At 38.0% G+C, this 25,295-nt stretch overlaps 1 protein-coding gene across 1 annotated transcript in view; it reads left to right on the top strand.

Moving 5' to 3' along the window:
* LOC146619976 (zinc finger matrin-type protein 4) overlaps positions 1-25,295 on the top strand; it is a 70,561-nt gene that overhangs the window by 7,855 nt on the left and 37,411 nt on the right. The window contains exons 2-3 of the mRNA XM_085369266.1: positions 8,535-8,651; positions 20,211-20,303. Coding sequence (XP_085225392.1) covers positions 8,541-8,651; positions 20,211-20,303 — 204 coding nt within the window. The 5' untranslated portion in view covers positions 8,535-8,540. The remainder of the gene's footprint in view (positions 1-8,534; positions 8,652-20,210; positions 20,304-25,295) is intronic.

Here is a 25,295-nt window from a genome sequence, read left to right as displayed (position 1 = left end):
AGGAAAGAAAAAAATTCAAAGATTATGTGCATGCAAACAGTGTAATACCTACAGGGTCAACATTCAATTCAATTCAAATCAATTTATATATTGCTCATTTACAACAACAGTTGCTTCAGGTAAGATAAAGATAAAGACTTTATATAACACAGAGAAAAACAGAGAAAACCCCAACAATTAGATGACACTTTACGAGCAAGCGAAAACTCCCCTTTATCAGGAAGAAACCTCCAGCAGAACCAGGCTCAGAGGAAGCAGCCGTCTGCCATGACTGGCTGGGGTTGAGGGTAGGAGGATAGGACCTGGAAGACAGCCAGAGATTAATAATAAGTAATGATTAAAATCCTGACATTTTATAAATCTAGAGCAGTCCAGCTTTTTTGACTTATACAGAAAACTGGCTGAAGTACTGACCTCGGTTCAAGGTAACATTCACTCCTCAGTCATTATAGAAGGAAACTCGGACAAGAAGTATAGCATCTCAGAGCTGTCACCAAGGTTATTGCGAGAAGATTTCAGGAGTTGACGGTGCAATTGTCACTCAGATTCGCAACGCAAATTGATGTGTGAGAACTGTAAAATGTATTAAAAGGCACAAATGCACAGAAAAAATGCAGACATAAATTTAGAAGATCACACAGCCAATTTTGGAATAAAGCATTGTTGATTTTCTTTCTGCATCGCAATCACACACTCTCTTCTTTTACTTCTTGATTGAACTTGTTGAATTTAACTCTGGGGGAACAGACGGGACCTCTGTTTCCATATCTTAAGCTTTTGGCTTTATTTTTTTTTATTTGACAGCAAATCCATTTGCTTGTACCCACGCTGTATTTGAGGTTGTGTACGTATGCAGTTTGCAGTATTTAACAAGAATAGTACAAAGTAAGCTCCTGCAGTGCAAACAGAATGAATGTGTATTTGGATTCAGACTCTGGCTTCAGCTCCTTTGAAGACTTTGTTCCCTCAGTCTATTACCTTTGATTGCTACTGTACAAAGCGGAGGGTTATGAATCTTGGAGCGTGTGTGCATGTGTTTGTGTGTGTTTGTGTGTGTGTAGGGGTTTGACAAAGGGGAGACAGTGTTGGGAAAGATTACATTACCAGGCGTGAAACAAGAAAAAAAACTGTAATGTGGAACATCAAAGTGACGCCACAGTGCCTTTGCGATATAGGGTTCCATATTATTAACCTCCAACCCTTGCTCTTGTCATTACGGCTTGTGACTCATTCGACAGGCCATTGGCTCACAGGCTGATGTCAATATTTCAACGTCCGTATGCATAATTTGACAGTTAAATGAGGGGAGCACTTTATTTTGAATGAGATAGAAGCTGTATGAAAATGTGAGCACAGAAAATGGAAGAGGAGGAGAGACAGTCCAGCTCACAGCAGCTACCCCCTGATGGAGCATAAATGAATAAACTGAGAAATGGGGGAAGGGAAGATAGGATCTTGTAAAAAATGTCTCAGTTTTTTTCTTTTTCACCCTCTAAGTTCATCTTAAGGACACATTTTATGTATCTGTGATAGGAGTAGTGTCTCTAAAGTTCCCCACTGGGCAAATACTTGATGCTATATGTTTGTCTACAGTAGGGTAGGGCTTTATTACATTATCTAGTTGCAAGTACTATTACAACCTAATTAATATTCTAAGCTTATGTGACAAAAACAGCCCCACTAGCTGCATTTATTAGAAAGAACAAAAAGTTCCTTCTATTCCAAGGCCAGCTATTTAATGAAGAGTGGGCCAGAGGCTGAGATTCTAAGGAAGTTTCAAAGTTCACATCGATGTTAAATACTTGATGTGGTCTTAAAAGAGCGTTCCCTTTTGTCTTTATATTCCTTCCGATGAAGACAGAAGGTTTGTGCATGTGCCGGCTAAGACTCATTTACTTTTTATAGTTCTGTCCAATGGAGTTTGGAGGTTTTTTCATTTTTAATTGGAGATGCTGTTTTTGTTTTCTGTCTTCACTTTAACTCTTAAAGACTTTTAACTTTCTTTCACATTTTAATTCTAAGCCTTGTTTTTGCTTTCATACACTATATTGCCAAAAGTATTGCCTAGTCTGCCTTCACACACATATGAACTTGAGTGACATCCAATTCTCAACCTATAGTGTTTAATGTGACGGCAGACCATGCTTTGCACTATAACAGCTTCAACTCTTCCAAGAAGGCTTTCCACAAGGTTTAGGAGTGTGTTTATGGGATATTTTCTTTACCATTCTTAAGAAGCTTATTATTGGGGTCAGGCAATGATGTTGGATGAAAAGGCCTGGCTCACAGTCTCCACTCTAATTCTTCTCAAGGGTGTTCTATATGGTTGAGGTCAGGACCCTGTGCAGGCCAGTCAAGTTCTTCCACTCCAAACTTGCTCATCCATGTCTTTATGGACCTTGCAACAACCCCACACCATAATCCCTATTCACCAAACTTTACACTTGGCACAATGCAGTCAGACAAATACTGTTCTGGCAACCGTCAAACCCAGACTCGTCGATCTGAAGGCCACACTAAGTCTGGGGGTTTGTACTGATTGTTTATATGAGATATTCATAGAAGCAGTCTACCTAGGTGCTTGATTTTATACATCTGTGGCCATGGAAGTGATTATAACACCTGAATTCAATGATTTGGATGGAGGAGTGAATACTTTTGGCAATATAGTGTACTTTTCTCAAACCTTGTGTGCTACCCTATCAGGTTCCAAGCTCTTCACATCTATTGCTCTAGCAGACCCTTCAAACCCCTGTCCACATCTGCATGGGTATTCTGAAACACATCTTTTCTATGTGTTTTGGCCTTTGGTCCACACATTCATTGCATTTTAGGTGACTAAGAGTTTTTGAAAGGTTCCATCTTGGACAAAGAAAATGAAGATTTTCTCTTGAAATATCGAAACCAAATTAACTGATCTTCTTCATAGTATAATACAAAGCCAACAACACAAAGCAAAGGTGAAAATCAGCACGAAGACAGTGATTCTACTTCAGAAACATGAAGAGGTAGAAAACAGCGGCTGCAGCCTGACTGCTCATCAGTTTTTTAATTGTTGAAATTCAGGGCCTGGCTGCTGGGCTGAGGTAGGCATTTACTTAGTTTTAACATCACTCTGGGTTCCTGGCCAGCATCCTGTCTGTGCAGATGCTGTGTCAATCAGCAATATTCTTCACTCTCATTGGTAGTTGATACAGTGGCTCGCTTGTTGAGAATGTCACAGAATGTCATTCCCTTTCATGGTTACAGCAAATCAATTCCAGTGTGTATCCAGCTTCATTAGATCATCTGACAACTTCACATCAGAACCTTTTCTCTAGAATGTCACAATGAGATTTCCATTGTGTAGGAGGACCAGGCCTCAAGGGCTGGTGTCCTGCAGTATTTAGATGTGTCCTTGATCCAACAGCTGATTTAAATGGCTAAATCGCCTCCTCAACATGTCTTGACGTTTTCCAGACTGGTAATGAACTAATCATTTGATTCAGGTGTGTTGACCCCGGGTGATATCTAAAACCTGCAGGACACTGGCCCTTGAGGCCTGGAGTTCCCCACCCCTGTCCTACACCAAAGCAATAAAAGAGAAATAATATATTTCAAATACATTTCCTGTGTAGTAGCATGACTTTATACTTGGAGGACAGAACAGGTAGATTGTGAATAGGTAGACTTCTAAAAGGACAGTTATTGGTGTCATCAAATGTACAGCCTTTTGTTGCTCCCATCCCAATTTTTTTTTAAATGTGTTGCAACCATTGAATTAAAAATTACTTTATCTTTTTCTTATTTCTTTATTTTTCAGGGTTCTATTGTAAATACAAACTAGAGTAACCATTGTCATTCTGAAATCATTTTATTTTGTTTTTATTTATATTTTGCAGTCTCCAAACTTTTTTGGAATTAGGGTTATATATTGAATTTTGGTTTAATAAGTAAAATGACTGTGAAACAGTACTGTTGCAGAATTTTCAACACTTTATTTATTTATTTATTGGACAAAGTCACTGCAAGTCTACGAAAAGCCACTAAATGAGTTAAGTTTGCAACAATGAGGTGAACTGAAGCATAATGATTAGTACAATGAGTCCTTTATGAGCCCTAATATACCATTTTTGCTGATATGGTGGCATTTAGCTGATGAGATTCTGTCACTAATAACACTTTTTCAGGATCAAGTCTAAAAAATGACATGTTTCATTTAAGTTATCACTGAAACTGTATGCACTATCAACAACCTTTTGATGCAAGTGTAAGACAAATAATTACTTTCTAAATTGCATTTCTGTCTGTTCATGTCAATTCAGGGAGCGAAAACTCTAAAATGCAAGCTCTATATGGAAAGTTTTGGCAGTACAACAGTTGCTGTCCTTCAGCTACAGCATGCTGGGAATTGTGAGCTGGGCAGACTGTGTGTGCCATTTTTATTAAACATGCACAATTTGTTAACTCTCACCAGAAGTTAAGTCTAGTTCTTAATCAGTCTTCCTATGTCAACAGAACACATTACCTCTCTGCTGACTCTGTACAGTGCAGTGCGTCAGCCACTTCTCTTTTTACAAATTCTGTCAGAAGAAAATCACAGTGGATGAAATCTTTGAGCTGCCTCTTCTAATCCTTGTCCAGTTTCTTGTGGTAGCCCTTCTGATAGCTACCGATCAGTAGTTCAAGCTTTGGCCCAGGAATTTTGTTTTGCTGTGCTGGTGCTGCCAGAAATTACCACCGCACTTTCCCCTTTTCCTGCTGATGCAGAGTTAGTGGCCAATGTAGAATCATCTCCACCCATTCTAGATTGGGCACCAGCACCGTATTAGTGTTTGATGGAGCTCTTTTAAACAATATTGATTAAAAATGACAAAATTATAATGTTACTGTGCATTTTTAAGTCAAAATTGAAATAGTTAAAAGTGAATTACGAATTATATTGCAATTGTTATTGCTTTTGTAAGTGTTATTGGCTCATGCACATACAAGTTGAGAACAGTTAAGTCCTTAATGACTGTATGAATTAATTGGGTTGCAGCAATAATTCATACCATTCGTCACACACCAAACTATATGTCATGGATCAGTTCTTTGACGTAAGAGTCTATTAATGAACTTCCCCAAGTTTGCAAGTTTGGCAGGAAATCCATGTGTTCACACTATTTTAGTTACCAAACGGTTTTATTACTAAGAAGTAGCTCATTAAGAAAATAGCTTTTCTGGGCTTGACTATACAACAGCTTCACTCCCACTCCCCTTCTATTTAAAAACTCTCTTTATTTTGTCACAAGTGATCACGTCGTCTGCAATGACTTCTGCATGCATCCAAGTGAAAAAAAAGGTTCTAAATTAAACTAACAAGACAAAATCAAAAGATGAGCTGAAGGTAAACTTTCCACTGATACTAAATATAACACATATATAATACATGCCCTGTGGTTCAAATTGATACTAAAGCAGGAAGAGCGCATCTATTTAACCCTCCTGCTGCCTCCCCAACCTTTTTTTCCCTCTTTCCTTCCATCTTCAATTAGGTATCCCACTATCTGTCTCTCCATCTTTTCGCTTCATTGGGTCTGCCATTCTATTAATCTTGCTAACAGATTGCCTCTATTAATTAGTCTACATCCCCCATCTTGCATGTAATATTCAGAGGTAATTGAGATATTAGGAAGATAAGGATATTTCTGCAGTCACAATCATTTTTAATTAGCCTAAAGATTAAAAGATAGACTCGTTTCCGCCTGGCTGACGTCCAGGCTGGCGGTGCAAGGTCTTTTCCTGTAAATTCTGCTGCAAATTTAATGTGTCAGTTTCCAAGATATATCTGTTCCATTATGCCTCATACTTCACGTTGTGGAGGTAATAATGCATCTAGGCCTCCAGACAAAACAAGTTTACAGCTTGTCATCTGTGGCATATGAGATTGAATATTGTGCCTCTCAAGCATGTATAACTTACTGAACACAAGTAAAGACGATAGTAAATTCTGTTACTGTAAATCAAATGCAGTGCCTTTTCATTTTAACGTGCATTATGTGGGTCTCACTGCAGCTTCAATTAGATAATGAAAGAAATGTCCATACAGCGTGTCTGCGGTTAATTGGAAGGTCCAGGGTGCACTAAACAGACAAGATTAACAGAGACAGGAGTAATTACTCTGTGTGTGTGTGTGTGTGTGTGTGTGTGTGTGTGTGTGTGTGTGTGTGTGTGTGTGTGTGTGTGTGTGTGTGTGTGTGTGTGTGTGTGTGTGGAGCGTTGTGCAAACATATTGGCTAAATGGAATTAAACACTAGGTGTGAAACAAAGAAAATTCATTTTCCCTGCTGACACGTGGAGTACATTTTGTCTGATCTCATCACAAATGTTGTAATTCTCAAGATACACAAAGGGCCCTATTCTTTCAAAATTACCAGAGCTGACCTCGACAGGATCCTTGTACTTCGTAGCTGTGAATAACTTTGCCTCTACAAACCCCGACCTGCCACTTCCTTTGCGAAAAGACCTCAGACGGTTTTAATGGCTTTGGTTTGTTCACTATTCCCTACAGACCAGTTACTCACTCTTAACATGTCAGAGCAGTGCCTATAGGGCGCACATAATGAAGAGAATAGAAAATTGAACATAAGACCCCAGAGCAGATCATTAAGCTGTTTCTATTATTGTACTCTGTATATAAGCAAAGCACTGTACTAGGCTTCGAGCCATCACTCCCAGTAGGATGCTCACGTTTCTATGGTTTAAGTGGTTCCCAGCGCTCACCAAGTATAAACACACCTTTTCTCACAGGGAAATGTTACTGGAAACAGGTTCACAGAGATGTTAAACCCTCTCTCTGCCTTACAACATTATTACTTTCCTTCCAATGTTCAAAACTTCCTGGGAGTTTCAGTTGCTTACAGCATTTCCATTACATACACTACTGCTTATTATGGTTGGCACAGCTGAAATTTTTTACCTGGTTCATTTTTACAAGAACACCTCCACAAGTTGCACTTTCTAAATGGCACAAAGCAGACTAAGATGAATATAGTAAAATCTAAGTTTAGCAGTCTAAGATAGCGCGTTAATTTAGCTCATGTCTGTGGCAAAGGCAGTAAAAACACAAGCACGAGAATAAAAAGAAAGCATGGTTCCAAATATCTATCGTAAACCAGTCATTAGAAGCCAAGCTTAATGATTATTACCCTATTATTAAGTACCATAAGTGTTATGTACTTAATTTGGGTGTGTAATTAAAAGGTAGAAAAACTGTGTACTGTAAGGAATTTTACTGAACCATGCAAACTCTCATTGAGGTTGGTTCACAATATGATCGGGATATTAATAAAAAAAAAAACTTCACCCAGAGTAAAAATTCTGCCCAAATGATTTGGGGTAAATTAATGCGCACATTTTAAGAATACATCTATGATGTCACAAGCTCATTAATGTCTAAAATAAAGTCGTGACTCATTTGTACTTTCCCTGTTCACATTTGTGCAAAGAAGCAGACATTTGTGCTTCATTATTTCTGAAGTCATCACATTCTCATTTGTCTGGCCTGTAATGCTAATAAAAATAAAAGCAGAAGGTAGTCAAAAAGGTTTTTTCTTGGTTTTTTTGGTGGGTTTTTTTTTTTTTTTTTTTTTTGCATAAATGTCCACTAACTATATGCAAACAAATCCATACTATGGTGTTTAATTTCTAAAGAAAACAGTGCAGAGTTATAGTAATTGTAATAAAACTAATAACAACACATATGATATCAGAAAATGAACAACAACACTGTATTTTTATGGTCTGTTATATATGGTTATATTTTGTCTCTAAAATACTGTAAGTAATTTTAAGAGTCCTTTAAAATGCTCACAGTAAATTCTGACATTACATGGAAAACATGTATGAGATTATCGACCTTAAACACTGAGATAACTGTGATAGCTGAGCCAGCATGGTGAGGCTTGGATTTAAAAATTTAAATCTTCTGCTCCAGATTTGAAAGAAAAACTTACATTACTGGTTTTATTACCAGGTTTGATTTAGTCAATTAAAATAAAAATATACCTCAAATTAGGAATTTGTTAAGATTAGGGCGAAAATAAATCACTTTAGTAAATCAGATTCTTGTTTTTGAGTATTTGCACTTTTGATATTTAAAAAAGTCAGGAACCAATTCTGTTTTTTCTGCTGTGTCTGTCATCAATAAAACCATATCTAAGTAAGCTTTTGCTCTCAACATCATGTTAGAGCTTACTGAATATTTTTTAAAAAGTTTATTACTAAGTAAAATGCAGAAAACTCGCGCAAGAGCCTCAGGCCATTGTTTCCAAGTCTAGAGCCAAAATCCATGAGAAGATGTTCTGACAGAGAGGATCAACATATTTTAGGCTGCACTGTCATAATGAATCTGTCATTCTGAAGGAAAAACGATTTCTAAATTGAGATATTTGCATGCTCATGCATCTCAAACACACACAGTAAGGTTCACTGACATTTTATTCCGTCCTGCATTTTAATCATATTCATATTTGCATATGTTTGGGTGTGTATGTGTGTGTGTGTTTTTGTAGTCTCAGATGAAGATGAAGTCTGCGGGCGTTGTGGATGGAGGCTTGTTCACAGAGAGCTATTGTAACATCTGCAATGCCCAGCTCATCTCCGAGTCCCAGCGCACCGCTCACTATGAGGTGAGTCCATCTCCTCTGCTCAGTTTCTGAGGTATTTTCTCATATTATTCCAGAATAAACATGTGTTCAACAACTGAAGAAGACACAAAGGTTCTTATGCATAAAGCAAGCCAAAATGTTGCAACGTTTACTTCATTTTCAGGCAGATTCCTGCGTGGTACATTTTGCAAATGCCTTATTTGTACCAATTTCTGCTTGTGGCGTTCAAAATAGTGCTCATCCATTAAACATAGTATTAATGCAGCACTGTAATGCTAGTTACTTGCACAACAACAAATGTGCACACACAGTTTTTATTTTAATGTAGTATAGCTTTCAGCAGACTCTCTCAGAGTAATTTATTGGATGGCCATTCAGCCCTTGCATTATTTAACTAGAATCTAAATGTGTGTGTTTGTGCATGTGAATGTGTGCTTGCGTGAGTGTACTGCATTAAAGTTGTACTTAATTACAAGATACAATTGGGATTAACAAGCAGACTAATGAGGGTGAGGCCCTTATCTAGGCAGACTAAAGCAAGGGCAATGATGGTGTGTACGGTAGGTTTCTGCATAGATGTGCACCTACAGTACGTCATTCACTTGTCAGTAATCTATTTCTGTCCCTCCCGAGCCTGACAAAAACACACAGCCTTGAGTAGAGCAGATGAATAGCCAAGCTGAGTCATTGCATTTCATCAGTTCCAAAAGGTCTCTGTAGAGGTTAGCAGATCAAGGAGACAAGGAAACAAATCATTTGCAAGCAGGAATATTTTGAATGTTATATTCTAATCAGATTGAGGGCAAAGATGGGCAAATTTACTAGGAGCACATTTCAAAAACAAAAATAATTTCTCATTTCCGACCAAAGGAAAAAAAAATGTCAGAAGTCCCACAGTTGTTCTTCAAACATCCCTAAATGTCTCACTTAAATAATTCATGCATCCTCTTTTGAGTTGAGATAATTTATATGTATTAAATTGTTGAACTTCAGGTAGTTGCTTCAGCTTTGACTAATGAAAATGGACTTAACTAATAAACAAAATCCAGGTCAATATCAGGCTGTCTTTAGCCAATTAGGGGTGTTGCTGTTGGTCAATAGGACCATCAAATGCATTATGTTCCAGTGCTTTATCGAAGGTTAAAACCAAAGGCTGAACAAACCCAGGTGTGTGACCTGTCTGTCAACTATAAGCCCAGCATGTGCCCCTTTGTTTCAGTCACAGTCAGTGGTTCTGTCTGCTGCATCAATAAGTGAATTCTTCACCTTCTTGAGCGTCTATCCTGAGATGCTCATTTCCTTCAGCCCTTCCTTTAATTTATAGCAACTCTATCGTGACACACGTAACACGTCTGTTCTCAGTCTTCACCCTCTGCTGCAATGCCAAAATATCAAAGTGCCCTCCACTCTTGTACAGGTACTTCTACTTTATCTTCCCAGGGCCTGTCAGTTCAACAACATAAACATAGCGATTAACACATGACCAGATGACCAGGTCTGGTCTCAGACTAGTAATGTCAGTTTCACTTGGTAAGAATCTGGCACATCAATCAGTATTGACCTTCCTTTACTTAAGTTGCCAGTGTTTGAGTGCTTTAGGTTTTAGCACCTTATATGAAAGGTTTTAACTTTTAGCTTTGTGTGTTAGGGCATTGAGGGCCATTGCACTAGCTCTTCTTTTATCTTCAGTTTCATTTGTCACACACTTAAGCATTTGATTGTAAAGGTTATAAGAAAGATATATTTAAGCACTTCATTAAGTCCCTTTAAGTAAGCCTCTTTTTCTCAGTTCCCCTTCCACTTTTTTTCACATTGCAGTGTCTTTTGCATGTCTGACTACTTTTTTTTGACCACATGCTCCTCCATCACCAGCACCAGCCATCATGGTCTTTTTCTTGGTTTCATTCTTTTTCATAGCCTTTTCCCCTCCGCTTTGTGTGTGCCAGAGGGGAAATTTCCATCAGCTGCCACTGACACTGACAAGTATGTCCTTTTTATTGGATTTGAATAGAGACAACTCTAGCATTATCTTGGCACATTTTTATTCTTCCGTAGCATAAGACAGTGTATGTGTGATGGCTTTATTCACTGTTTGATGAGACACTTCTCTAATTGTGAGCCAATCAATACTGCTTTCCATTTTGAGATGTCCTACATGTGATTCAAAACACTTTTCAAAGATTCACAGATTCAAGATTCTTTTGCTTACACATATACAGTGTTGGGCAATTTACTTTGAAAAAGTAATTAATTGGCTTCCAAATTTCATCAAAATATATTAACTTATTTTTCAGAAAGTACGTAATCCTTTCCATTTCCATACACTGTGTCAAGGAGTTTATCCAAGCGCCAATAGCAGGAGGAACTGATGTTTTCCTTTTTTTTTTTTTTTTTTTTTTTTTTTTTTAAATGACATCAGAAACAGCAGTATGCGACATTACGTGATGGCAGAGCTTCAGTTCATCCTTTGTCATTTTTTTTTTTTTTTTTTTTTTTTTTTTTTTAATAAATAGGACAGGGGGAATGAATGAGAGAAAGAGGGGGAGAGAAAGAAAGAAAACCAAAGGGGAGAAGAGACGGTGAGAAGGGGGGGGGGAAGAGAGAGAGAGAAAAAAAAAAGAACTCCTGGGTCACCTGTATGGAGAAAAAAAAAAAAAAAGAAAACAAACAAAAAAAACAAACAGAGGAGACAGCAAACAACAAAGAGCAACATAATAATAGAGAAAACAAAGCACCATCACAATAAACTAGCTAGCCATAGATATCAATATTTACTAAATAATAAACGATATTGTGCAGCACGCAAGATAGACAGCGCACAGTGTGCTTTGAGGTAGCAGCCAAGAAAGCTTTAGTCCGCGTCTGTGAATACCCATGTGTGCATACCTGTGTGGATCAGCATGCTTGCATTCCAAAGGTTTCTCCATGTAATGATCTGCTAGGGAGTGTGGGGGGGCCACAGCCCCGTCCTCCAGGGTGTGAAGCGGGTATGGAGGAGATCAAAACTCCAGACATCCAGAGGCCCCCAGAACACAAGAGACCATGGAAGACCAACAGAGGGGCAGCCGCGCCACTGTTCCAGTAAGAGCTGAGGAGAGTCCCAGATGAGGGCTCGCCCAGCAGCCGCGGAGCAGAAGTCAGGGGGAGTTGCAGTGACGCGCCCGTGAGCTCCGCCGGCCCCCAGCTGCGCCTGAGTGACCGAGCCCCAGGCCGAGAGGCCGGGGGCACCCCACCTCCAAAGGGGCCCGAGCGAGCCCCAGGCCCCGACAAGCGGCCGCCAAGGAGTGAGCCGGTGTGTACCCGGACGCCCACCCCCAGACACAAAGAACCACCAACACACCGACACCTGAGGGAGTCCGCCACCGGCAGGGGAAGTGGTGGTGGGTGGAGATAGGCCTCCAAACCTTGGAGGGCCTGAGGTGTCCCCAGAACTGATGTTTTCCAATTTATTGCAATCATACGTTTTGCCTGTAATGTACAATAATCCATAAACTTAATTTGATAGGTTGTTAATTTAATATTTTTAGGATACACTTGTAGTAGCATCATTTCTACATCCAAAGTGATCTTTTTATTTAAAATTTGGTTTATTTTGTTCATCACCTCCTGCCAAAAGGCACAAACAATTCTACATTCCCATATACAATGAAAAAATGTTCCACGGGCTTCTCCACATTTAAAACATGTATCTGGTATTCTATTATTATATTTATTCAGTTTCACCGGTGTTACATATGTTTGCATGATCCAATTGTATTGTAGTAATTTTAAGTTACTGTTAATCGATTGTTTTTGTGCTTTTAAGCAAATTAACTTCCATGTCTCCTCAGAAATATTAATATTTAGGTCCTTTCTCCAAGCTTCCAACTTAGAAACTGATGTTTCTGAAGAGGCAGAAACAATCCGATTATAAAATGTTGAAATTAAGCCTTTATTACCACCTTTTTTCACCATAAACTCCCCTAGCTTACTTAACTGGGGAAAATTAAGGGATTTATTTTGCATAGATGAAATAAAGCTTCTAATTTGTAAATACTTAAAAAAGTGTTTTTGGGGGATTTGAAATTTTGAGACTAAATCCTCAAATGAGACCATTACTCCATCACAAAACAGATCACCCACTTTCTTAACACCTTTTACTGCCCAATCCTGAAACCCTGCATCCAACTTTCCTGGTACAAATAAGGCATTTCCCCAGATGGGGCTAAACTGAGAGAGATTGTTCTTAATATTCATCATTTCTTTTATTGTAAACCAGACTTCAATCATGTTTTGAACTATAGGATTATTTGTTTCTTTCTTTAACTGTTTGGATTTCGCAGAATATAAGTACAAATTTAATGGCATTTTAAGAGCATTTGCTTCCATCCCCACCCATGACGGGGTATTTTGGGATGAAAAATAAAATCTTATTGTCCTTAATTGAATAGCCAAATAGTACCAGTAAAAGTTGGGGCATTTCAACCCCCCTGTATCAAAGGGAAGGTACAACAAAGACAAACGAATACGAGGCTGCTTCTTGTTCCAGATAAACTCTCTGATTAGTGATGTTAATTTAGTAAATAATCCAGCAGGAGGAGCCAGTGGGACATTTTGAAACATATACAACAGTCTAGGTAATACATTCATTTTAAGAACACTTATCCTTCCAATAATAGATAGTGGTAGACTTATCCAACGCTCCAAATCTTTGGAAATTTTCTGTAGTATTATATTATAGTTAAGTACCACCACATCTTTTAATGAAGGAACTATTTTAATACCTAGATAGATGAATTCAGAGTTAACAGTAAAGCCAGATACATTCTGATTTACGTTTTGATTGTACCCTTGATTAAGTAACATTAATGATGATTTTGTTACATTAACTTTATACCCTGAGAAAACCCCAAACTGATCTAATAAATCCTTTACAGCGGGCACAGAATTTTTTAATTGCTTTAAAAATATTATGATATCATCAGCAAATAAAGCAATTCTATGTTCCTTTCTACCAATCCTAACACCTTGTATCTGTCCACTGTTTCTAACAGCTATTGCCAGAGGTTCAATAGCTAAAAGGAATAAAAGTGGAGATAAGGGTGAACCCTGCGGGCACCCTCTTTTAATATCAAATTGTTCAGAGATTATCTCATTTGTCTTAACCTGAGCCACAGAGTGACAATGTAATAGCTTGATCCAATGCAGAAATACCTTTCCAAACCCAAATCTAACAATGACATCAAAAAGATATGACCGCTCAATTCTATCAAAAGCCTTCTCCGCGTCAAGCGAAAGAATGGCTGTATCGTCCTGCTCACTTTGATTATGAAGAATGTTTAAAACTCGTCTTACATTATGAAAACCCTGTCTATGTTTAACAAATCCATTTTGATCATCCCCTATAATAACTGGAAGAATACTTTCTAATCTTTTAGCAAAAATTTTACAAATAATTTTAGTGTCTGTATTGATTAAGCTTATAGGACGCATATTTTCACACTTATTATTTAGTTTTCCAGGTTTAGGAAGCAGTATTATCAGGGACTTCCTTAATGAGTCAGTAAGATTGCCATTATTAAAACATTCTATATACATATCTAAGAGGGGCTGTGCTAATTTATCTTTAAAATATTTGTAAAGGTCAATTGGCAATCCATCTGGACCAGCTGTTTTGCCAGCATTTAAGGAGTTTATTGCATCTATAATTTCATGTATACTAATTTGCCTATCAACATTTACTTTGTCTTTTTCTGAAATTTTTGGTATTTCAAGTTTATCTAGAAATAAAGATTGCATTCTAGTTACATTATTGAGTTCAGAGTTATATAGCGTTTCATAAAATCTTTTAAATGCATTATTTATCTCTAATGGGTCTACTATAGTATTACCATTTGAATTTTCTAATTTTGTAATTGCCTTTTCAGATTCCATCAAATTTGGAAGCCATTTAAAAAAAATTTAAAAGTAGTAAATATAGAACAACTTATGTAGGAGAGTGGAGTAGGAGGAAATTGTTTAGCATGTGCATGCTATTTTTTATTGTTTATTCCTATTGATTATATTTTCTTATTTCTTTTTTTTTTTTTTTTTTTTTTCTTGAATTATGTATAAATGCCACATATGGTACAATTGTATATATATTTCATGTGAGCTTGTTCTTTTTTTTCTTTGTTCGGAAGAGAGCAGAGTGGGAGGTGAGGGTGGGGGAAAAGGGTTTCTATTACAACAGCATATTATTGGAAACTACCTTTGTATGTTGTTGGAAAAGAAAAAGTAATTAATTATAGTTACTAGTTACTTCTTCAAAAAAGTAACTGAGTTAGTAACTGAGTTACAAGATTCTAAAAGTAATTAATTACTTGAAAAGTAACTATTACTTTACTTTAAAAAAAAGAATGTTTAACCCTCCTGGCTCCAGGGTATAATTGGCCATTTTTAACCATTTTTGATTTTCCCTCCACATTTTACCTCTAAAAACTATTTACTTTGCCTTGTTTGGTATCATTCTTTTCAGCACAACCTCACGTTTCTGAATTTACAGTTATGTTTTCATTTTGACATACTGCCTTAACACAATTGATCTGAAATCAGACAAAAAACATAAAATCCGAGTAGTAAAAGTTATAGTTTTTTAACAATCACAAACATGTTTATTGAATCATAACTTTAAATGCAAATATAAATTTTACAATTTTAAAATCATATGCACAAGTTTTGCAAACAACAAAGTTATTTGCAGCTATTTACCTTTTACCCTCTTTTTTTATAACCATTTCAAACTATTTATTTAACAATCAGGTGTTCTGCATTCAATGTGTACGTACTCACTCTCTCTCTCTTTCTCTCTCCCTCTCTCTCGCCATCACTCATAAAACTTCCCCCTCTTCCTAAACAACCAAATGTCATGTTGCCATATCATTTTTGATTGGTCGACATGGTGCATTTTTCCACCAACATGAGAAACTAAGTTTTTTTGTTTTGTTTTTTTATTTTTTGCTCATAAGGAGAGAGCGCTTGCTAGCGCTGTCCTTAGATGTTAGACGAGACGAAACTGTTGAGGAAAAAACGCCGCATTTATATTGTTTATCATCTACACCACGTGGCCTATCAACACAATTTAAAAAACTGGTATATATCACCTTGTTGCCTTGTCATCTTGAAGTGGTCATGTGATTGGCTTACCGCGACTACTTTAATCTTCCTCAAACAGCAGCACTCATGCGATTGTTTTGCCCCCTGAGCTCCAGGTGTTGTGCCAAAAAGTGATCGTGATTATCTACCGCGGGAGCACGCACAGCTGCTTAAAGCTGTAGCGCCCAGATTACTTACGTAGACAGCTACTTCCGTGCAACTGATATAAGATGCGGTAAGCTGAAGACAGCTTCAACCTTCTGTTTGTTGAAAAAAAGTAACGCGACCGCATTTTCTTGTTAGTAACGGTAACGGCGTTGTAACGCTAGGAATCATAATTAGTTAGATTACTCGTTACTGAAAAAAGTAACGCCGCTAGTAACATATATATATATAACTGTGCCATGCCTAACATTGCAAGTTCTACCATGGAATGGCCAAAGCATCTCTGACATATCAGGACATGAATATAAGACCTGGGAATGTCCTTTGCTGTCTGGCACTGGCACAGTTAGTTGCAGAATGGGCCTCCATCGATTAGGCTTGTTCAGGCACATCACAAGTGTTCTCAGCCCAGATTAGGATCTGTGGAGTTTGGAAGCTGGATCAACATCTGGGGCTTATCATCTTCCATAAACCATTCCAATTAGTTTTTCCAGAGTGGTAGGAAGGTTTTTAAGTGTTCTGGTGGCACAGTGCTTCTCTGCAACTATGTTTACTTTAGTGGTTTCAACCTTGGGGCTGATTTCTGCCCATGTCACTCCTGGCCATAACACAGCTCTAAATGCCTTTGTGGGAGACATTTTTATGTAGCTGTCTCCAGCCCTGTCTATCTCCTCCAACTTGATTTTACACTCAGAGAAACAGGGGAAGACAACACAGAGAGACATGGATAGTCCATTAGAGAAGGGCGAGCACGGAGGGTCAGTGCAGGGTAACCATGGTGACATGAGGTCCTGCTTTTAGCCCATATCCCAAAGCCATCAACTACATGACCATTTATACACCTATGAACACAAGACACACACACAGGCACTGACAAAATTCATCAACAGTAGTCTGACAAGTGAAGAGACGTGAGTTCGTGGTCGGGTTCTTTTCCTCAGGGCCAAGAATCCAATCAAAGCACTGGAGCATCAACTACAATGCCTTGTCATTTACTTTCATATCATATGGATATGATGTCATATAGAAAGGTTTGGCAGATAAAAGCATTTGACAAATATTTTTTGCTTTGATCTAATCACATTAATCTCTCATTAATCCAAAAATTCCCCATTTTTTGTTCTTGACGCATTTCATTATCACCGTCTTTACTTGTGTGCCTGCACTTGGTTGAACAATCTGTGTTTGCTGCATATGGAGTAGGAAAGGTGTAATCTTTCTGATCGTGCCAACACTGAAAAAATAATGGCAGCCCTAGAATTTATAGATAATGATATACGTTATATAGTAGGAAGGAATGAAAGCCAGAGTATGGCAGTAAAATTATGTGTATGGAGGAAGATAGCAGTGTCAACCAAGATAGCATTGTCAAAACACATACACACTCTGTAATCTTTACCCTGCAGTGTTTCGGGGGATTTTCATTGTCCCGCATTAAAGTGACAGTTAGCAGCTTCAAGGACGGCTCGCTGTCCTTTCATGTAAACACCACTCTGGCTTATTATAGCTTATATTGGTTATACCCTTAAGTACAGTAATAAATGCAGACAAAGAAACACAAGCTTAGGTGTAGCGAGAATAACATATTAGTAACCAGAACAAAATAGTCAAGCGCAGCAGTAAAATCTACAGTCAATTAAGAGGTGAGTCTCAGATAATGATGGGGAGCGTGTGTGCTGCATATTCCTGCAAATTTCCACAGCAAAAGCCTTGAAATGAAAGGTTTCTTTCAACTGAAATGGCTTTTACTGTCATTTGAAATGGTTACATGACAAGCATATTTTGAATTATAACCTCCTCGTGGCTGAACATTGGCTAAAATGTCGTACGTATCATGTAATAAATTGTTTTTCTAGGGTTGTTAAATACCTGTTTACAGTTTCTTTGCTCTTGTTGTGTTTATTCGTGTTTATGCTAGTGAAGCTTTGACAGCAGGAGTGCAGTACGTAGCTTGATTGATTACTGTCCTTGTGTTAGCACAGTTGGATTTGTGTAAACTAATTCACTGCTTATTGAAAAAAATACAAGTAAATGAAATAAAAAAGTAAAAGAACCTTCGATGAATAGTGTTTTAGGAGAGAATGATTGCCTCCTACAGTATTTTATATTCAGGTTAACACAATAAAGTAAGAAGAGCAAATTGAATTGTTTTGGAGTGCGCCTTGTTTAGAGCAGAACAGAAGGAAATACAAGAAAAATGAACGCTGCAAGCAGCAGTGATCATGTCCTTGCACCATGGTGCATGTTGGGTTTATAGACAATACAGATGGACATAGGCATTTCAAGATGGTATGTTTGAAGCAGGGATTTCGGAGTGCCCCTTGTGTAGCGCTGGAACCCAGTCACGATGTGTTTCATCCATTTCATAGGCTGGTTTGCCTGCAATAATGCCAAATAATTAGCAACTCTATAAATAGAACGTAGTTCTGCAAAATCACTCATTAGGATGCTTGTTCTAATTTGCTATGACCTCAGAGTGCATCGAAAATAAAACTAATAGGCTATAAAGAGTGATATAAACTTGTTTAGAACTTACCTGAATGAAAACGTCTGGAGCACCAACAGATATTTGGAGATGGAAGAGAACTGGATATCAGCTCGTCTCACAGCTGCTATCCAGACTAGACGCCTTCTTTTGGTAACATCTGATACAAGAGCTGCCTCATGTTGCTTCCAGGTGGGGAAAGAATGAAAAGATAAAGCATTTTCAAGCTTATTCCCTTACCAGTCGTGCGATCTAACATTGCAACCGACCGCACAGCAAGTGCGAACACGGGATGTCAAAAAACGTCTAGAAACTAACTCCTCACAGCGCTTCGTTACTACGTTATTACCCTGACACTGCTCGCTGCACTACATAGATAAATGGAAAATGTTTTGCCGTTTTGTGGCGTTAGCTTCAGCCTCTTCACTCCTTTTTGTGCATCCCGCGCTTAGCTGCTGCTTCTTCAACAAATTTTGGGGGGTGGCCAGTACCCACCACCCACTTAGTAATGCCCCTGGTTGGTCTGTTGGTCAACATGGCCACAACCCTAACTCCATAGGTCAGGTGGATGACATATAAATAAAATTTGCACCACTTAGAGTTTTTAGGATGTTGAATCATGTAGGATCATGTTGCTGTATATCATGTGTTGAATAAACAATGCAAATCCTTACTACATGGTGTCTGTTGTACAAGATTGATTTACCTTTGCCCTGAGAGACTATGACAGTGACTCAGTATCAACATTTAGATATCTCCAGACCAGGTCTCTAGACACGGTTAATTTCCTTGTGCTTATGCTTGACATTAACCATGTCCACAAAACAGAAAAGCTTAGTATCGCCAAGAAGTTTTTAATTACATCTGAGGTTACCAGGTTTCATGAATTTTCCCACCCACTGTGACCCACTTTTCTTTTCTTTTTTTATATCCATCATTAGGGTCTGAAAGTTCTTCTGAACACATTTGTCATGCAAATCGTGTAATGGACATGTCGGCCTACAGTGTCCATTTCATGCTTTGCCTCTCCAAAACATGAAATGTACACACATGCAGAAGTTGCAGTAAGATTTGGTAACAGCAGAGAGAGAGATTTTATTTCAAGCCAAGATGAAAATAATCACGGAAAAGCATTTAAACAGACATTATTAACACATTTACATGTAAATATATATTAGCTGTCTAGCTTAACCGTGTCTGGTGATTAAGGACCCTGGAATGTACTTCATACGTATTTTCCCTCACTATCACCCTCTGCTGGTCATGCAACTTCTGCATGTGTCAATTTTATGTTTTCAAGAGGCAAAGCATGAAATGGCCACAGTGGACTGGCTTGTCTAGTACACACGATACTGGGTTGCAATTGAGGTGGATATGGATAGCCTGTCAAAAGGAGTATATCAAAGTATAAAGCTTGTCATTTCATGTTGCCACACGGTGGAGTTGTACCTATCGCTAAATATTAGCATATGATTTCTCCTCTCCGATATAAAAGTCTTTCCTCACTTCCAACATTTAGCACTTTACAGCGTTCAATGTGTGCAAATCAAGCAAAGAGTCTTCAGTCCTCTACCACTAACACACTTCTCCACATCTTAGTCAGGGATCCACAAAGCTAAGGCAGGCCCAGTCCATTAGTCACCTGGCCAGGAGCAAAATGTTTACTAGCATCATCAGCTGCAAGAAAGCTAAAAGCTTGCAGGGAGTTGCTAAGATAGAGTGACAGTCATTGATTTTTTTCCACTTGGCACAGTTGATTAAAAAAAAAAACTCACTTCCTAGTTGACCCTCTGTTTCTCTCTTTCTCTCTCTGCCAGAGCAAGAAACATGCCAACAAGGTACGTCTGTTCTACATGCTTCATCCTGAAGATGGAGGACCACCTTCCAAAAGACTGAGGCCAGATAATCCAGTATGCTTCCACTCACTGTTTGCATGTGTGTGTGTGTGTGTGTGTGTGTGTGTGGGTGTGTGTGTCTGTCTGTGTCTGTCTGTGTGTGTGTGTGTGTGTGTGTGTGTGTGTGTGTCTACCTCTGTGCAAATATATAAAATATAAACCTAAAATGTATATTATCACTCCAAACTTTTTACATGTATGTCAAAATGTATTAAATATTTACTGATGAACTAAATAAATCGAAATAATTTTCTGCATTGCAGTTAAATGGAAACTCTAGTATGAATAAAGGCATTTATTTTGAATGTCCTTTATCACATGTGTATGACAAAAACCTAAGTTTTTGATTAGCTTTAGTCTAATCCTTTGCAAGGCTCGTCCACTTTCATCCTTAACCATTGTGTCCAAGCGCTCATGGGAATATTTGATCTCTTGTATGCAGTTGTGGGCTATAATTCTCCCAAGAGAGGTTATGCCTGCTTCTGGTCACATTTAGTGAAGGCAAACAGCGCCAAGCAGCTCTGTATCTGACTATTGCAGGCCATAGCAAAGGAGGTCAGTGCATTACCAATGTTTGTGTGTCTGTCCGTGTGCATGTGCAGTCGGAAAGCCATTGTGTCCCTGTTTCTAGAGCCCCATTCTGTAACTGTGGCAAATGCTGAGATGGCATTTGTACCCTACATTGAATTGTTGGGCTTCAAACATTAAGTATAACTGCTATTTTGGTAATGATTAATTTGTGTGTGTGTGTGTGTGTGTGTGTGTGTGTGTGTGTGTGTGTGTGTGTGTGTGTGTGTGTGTGTGTGTGTGTGTGTGTGTGTAATTGACTATTGTGTAAAGGAAGATTTACAATATTACATTGTGTGTCCCAATTATCTGGCTCGTCCCATGTGGCATAAAATATACACTCACACACTAAAATCACATACCGTGCACACTGTGAGGACACAGCTGGTGGAAAAATAAAGGTTTTAAAACTAACTGACAAATCTAGCAATTCCAGAGAGAGAGAGAGGGAGAGGTGAAGAGGGTGAAAGTCTCTAAAGTTTTCAGAAAATAAATCCAGCGAGACTAAAACATAAAAACAGACCTGGATTAACAGTTTCAAGCCCTAGAGCTTGAGCAACCAAGTGGTGGTGTTTAAACTATGCTTCTCGACAGACTTACGTTATTTGGTCCATGGACTGGTTTGTTCCCCCACTGTTTACCTTCACATGAGCCATGATCATTTTTCCTTTATCCTTCTATGCAGTCTTTCTTTTCCCAATGATTGCATACGTTTAAATTTTAAGAAGCATTCTTTTAGATCAAATGTAGATCAGTAGATCAATCCAAAACTATGAGATTTCAAATACACTCTTTAGGATCTGTTATCTAAACTGTCAGAAGGTTGAAGAAGTTTATAAGCAAAAGACTAGAACAAAAATAAAGGCCAGCTCCTGTTTATTTTTTTTATAAATATTGCCTACTTTCTACACACGTGTCACAAATAGCTGTATGACAATATTTTGAAAAGGAAAGTGAAACTAGAAAAATTTGCATTTCCTGCGAAAATGCAGTGTGGATGCTTAAAGCTGAAGCTGCATGCAAAAAGTAGCTGAAAAAGCTGAAAAGTTGCAGAAATTGTAAAAACTTTGCAGAAGCAAAAGAACTTTGCTAAAATGGAATAACTTAGCAGAACTGCAATATCTTAGAGGAAACATAATACTTGGCAGAAATACAATAGCATAGCAGAACTTTGCAGAAATATTGTAACTTACCAGAAACATGATAACTTCTCAAAAATACAAGAACTTAGGAGAAATAGTATAAGATAACAGAAAGAATATATTTAGCCAAAAATACTTAAACATTACAGAAACACTATGATTTAGAAAAATAGTACAACATAGCAGAAATACTGTGATTTACCAGAGACACTGTGATGAACTATGAATATTGTAATTTTAAATTAATACTATGTTTTAGCACAAATACTATAATTTGACAGAAATACTATCATTTGGCAGAAATACTATGATACAGGAGAAGTACTGAGATGTAGTAAAAGTACTTTGATTTAACAGAAATACAATTATGGAGGAGTAATACTTTAAAATGGGAGAAATATTGATACACACACACACATACACAGAGCCTAAAGGGAAGAGTATTTGTGCCATGGAGTGTTAACAAGAATGTGAGGTCCATATTAGAAAAGCTCGTAAAATCACAAAAGTTTGCAGAATTGTAATAAATGATGAATATGAATTACTGGTCTGTGACAGTGTATTAATTTGTAGGGAAAAAAAATGTTGACCAAGGTGGAATCGAACCGGCGACCTTTGGCTTGCAGACCCGTGTCATTACCAACTGCGCCACTGGGAAAAAGAGCAGCCGCTTGGAAAAACAGGGTGATGAGCAGTCAGAATTAGATCGAGGTGAGAGGCGAAAAACGCAGTTTTTTGGAGTTACAAAACGTTGTGTAACTCAAACACTAGGTGGACTAGAAGCATAATCCTTGTACTGGGTGAATCAGCGGACTTTGGTGTACTTTGACTGCGATTTTCATTGCTCTATGTACATCCGTCGCTGAGATATGACGAGAGAGGAAACGAAAGACCTCAGACATGATTGGCTGGCTGGGAAGCCGTGCAGGCCCTGATATGTGATATGAGTCTGAGTCCTCACAGAGGATTGGCTGCCTGGCAGAAATATATAGAAATAGTATGATTAAGCATAAATACTACATTTAGCAGAAATAGTATGATTAAGCACAAATCCTATAAAAAGCAGAAATAGTATATTAAGCACAAATCCTATAAGAAGCAGAAATAGTATATTAAGCACAAATCTTATAAAATAGCAGACATAGTATGAATTAGCAGAATAGTAATACGTTAAACAGAAAAATTGGAAAAGCAAAATGGACAGCTGAAAAAATGCTGAACATGCTGAGGGTCACTTAAATATACTTGTTAAATGAAAAAAATCAGCAAAAAAATATATATAACAGCCACACAATCAGAAATATGTACACATAAGGAAGCACACATGCACAGAGAGACACACACACAAGATCCAATTCAGTCAACCAGTCTAAATATATTGAATTTGAATCTTAGAATGAGATCATCCCATTAAAAGGCTTTCTCTCTCTCTCTCTCTCTCTCTCTCTCTCTCTCTCTCTCTCTCTCTCTCTCTCCCTGTCACACACAGACACACACACACACACACACACACACAGGGAGAGAGAAGTAAGTTTCTAGGTCAGCCTGGGAGCTGCTGAATTTGAATCCACCAATCAGAGAGGCTGTGTACTTTTCCCCACCAAAACGGGTGCTTCTGTTTACACACGCAGCACAGAGAGAGACACTGGATTATTGCAGTCTATTTCTCATAGTGACGACTCCCCTCAAACAAATGACCATAATTTCCTAACCGTAGGGGCTAGAACGGTCATTCTTACACCGTTTTGTTCAGAAGAGATGGGGGAATCTTCAAGTGTTGACAATTTATCATTAAAATATGAATTTTTAGAGATATATGACATGGATGACTTGTTGACTTAGAAGCCACGAATTCCCCAATATGCAAATTTGAATGCCTGAGGCCACATATATGATTGGCTGGCTGGGAAGCTGTGCAGGCCCTGATTTGTGGATTTGAATTCCTCAGCCCTCAGATATGATTGGCTGGCTTAGAAGCCATGAAGGCCCCAATATGCAAATTTGAATGCCTCAGGACACTTATATGATTGGCTGGGAAGCCGTGCAGGCCCTGATTTGAAAATTTGAATGTCTCAGTCCTCACAGAGGATTGGCTGCCTGGGGACCTGGCAGAAATATATAGAAATAGTATGATTAAGCATAAATACTACATTTAGTAGAAATACTATGTTTTAGCACAAATACTATAAAAAGCAGAAATACTATAATTTAGCAGAAATACCATATTAAGCACAAATCCTATAAAAAGCAGAAATAGGATGATTAAGCATAAACACTACATTTAGTAGAAATACTATGTTTGAGCAAAAATCCTATAAAAAGCAGAAATACTATATTAGGCACAAATCCCATAAAAAGCAGAAATAGTATGATTAAGCATAAATACTACATTTAGTAGAAATACTATGTTTTAGCACAAATAGTATAAAAAACAGAAATATTGTAATTTAGCAGAAATACTATATTAGGCACAAATCTTATAAAATAGCAGAAATAGTATTATTTAGCACAATAGTAATAAGTTAAACAGAAAAATTGGAAAAGCAAAATTGACAGCTGAAAAAATGCTGAACATGCTGAGGGTCCCTCAAATATACTTGTTAAATGAAAAAATCAGCAAAAAAATGCACAGGGAGAGAGAAGTAAGTTTCTAGGTCAGCCTGGGAGCTGCTGAATTTGAATCCACCAATCAGAGAGCCTGTGTACTTTTTCCCGCCAAAACATGTGCCTCTTTTTACACACGCAGCACAGAGAGGCACAGGATTATTGCAGCCTATTTCTCATAGTGAGGACTCCCCTCAAACAAATGACCATAATTTCCAAACCGTAGGGGCTAGAGCGGTCATTCTTACACCGTTTTGTTCAGAAGAGATGGGGGAATCTTCCAGTGTTTACAATTTATCATTAAAATATGAATTATTAAAGATATTTGACTTGTAATGCACCATAACTGAGTAGAGCGAAGCAAAAACTGCCTTGACTTGCCCTCAAACAACGCTTTCTAACTCGAAATCTATTTGGAGTATCGATATCATTCTTTCACCGTAAGAGACAGCAGGCTTTGGTGAACAATCATGGAAATTTTCAGGTCTCTGTGGAAATCCAACAAAAAGTTATGACGAGAGAAAAAAGTGGTTCATTTCCACAGTTTGAAATCTGAAGAAATCTGAGCGAAGGACGAATTTCCTACTCTCAAACAAGTCCAACTCATTTCAGAACGGTAATATGTGAGAAAGAAATTCTTGAATTGTGAGCGTCAGGGGTGTCTGAAGATATTCGGGGACAAGCCTCATGTCTT

Source organism: Diplotaxodon limnothrissa, linkage group LG13 (assembly GCF_057381915.1).
Source record: "Diplotaxodon limnothrissa isolate DT_005_m linkage group LG13, D_limnothrissa_male_GT1.1, whole genome shotgun sequence".
Lineage (NCBI taxonomy): Eukaryota > Metazoa > Chordata > Actinopteri > Cichliformes > Cichlidae > Diplotaxodon > Diplotaxodon limnothrissa.
This window is presented reverse-complemented; position numbering and strand designations above follow the sequence as displayed.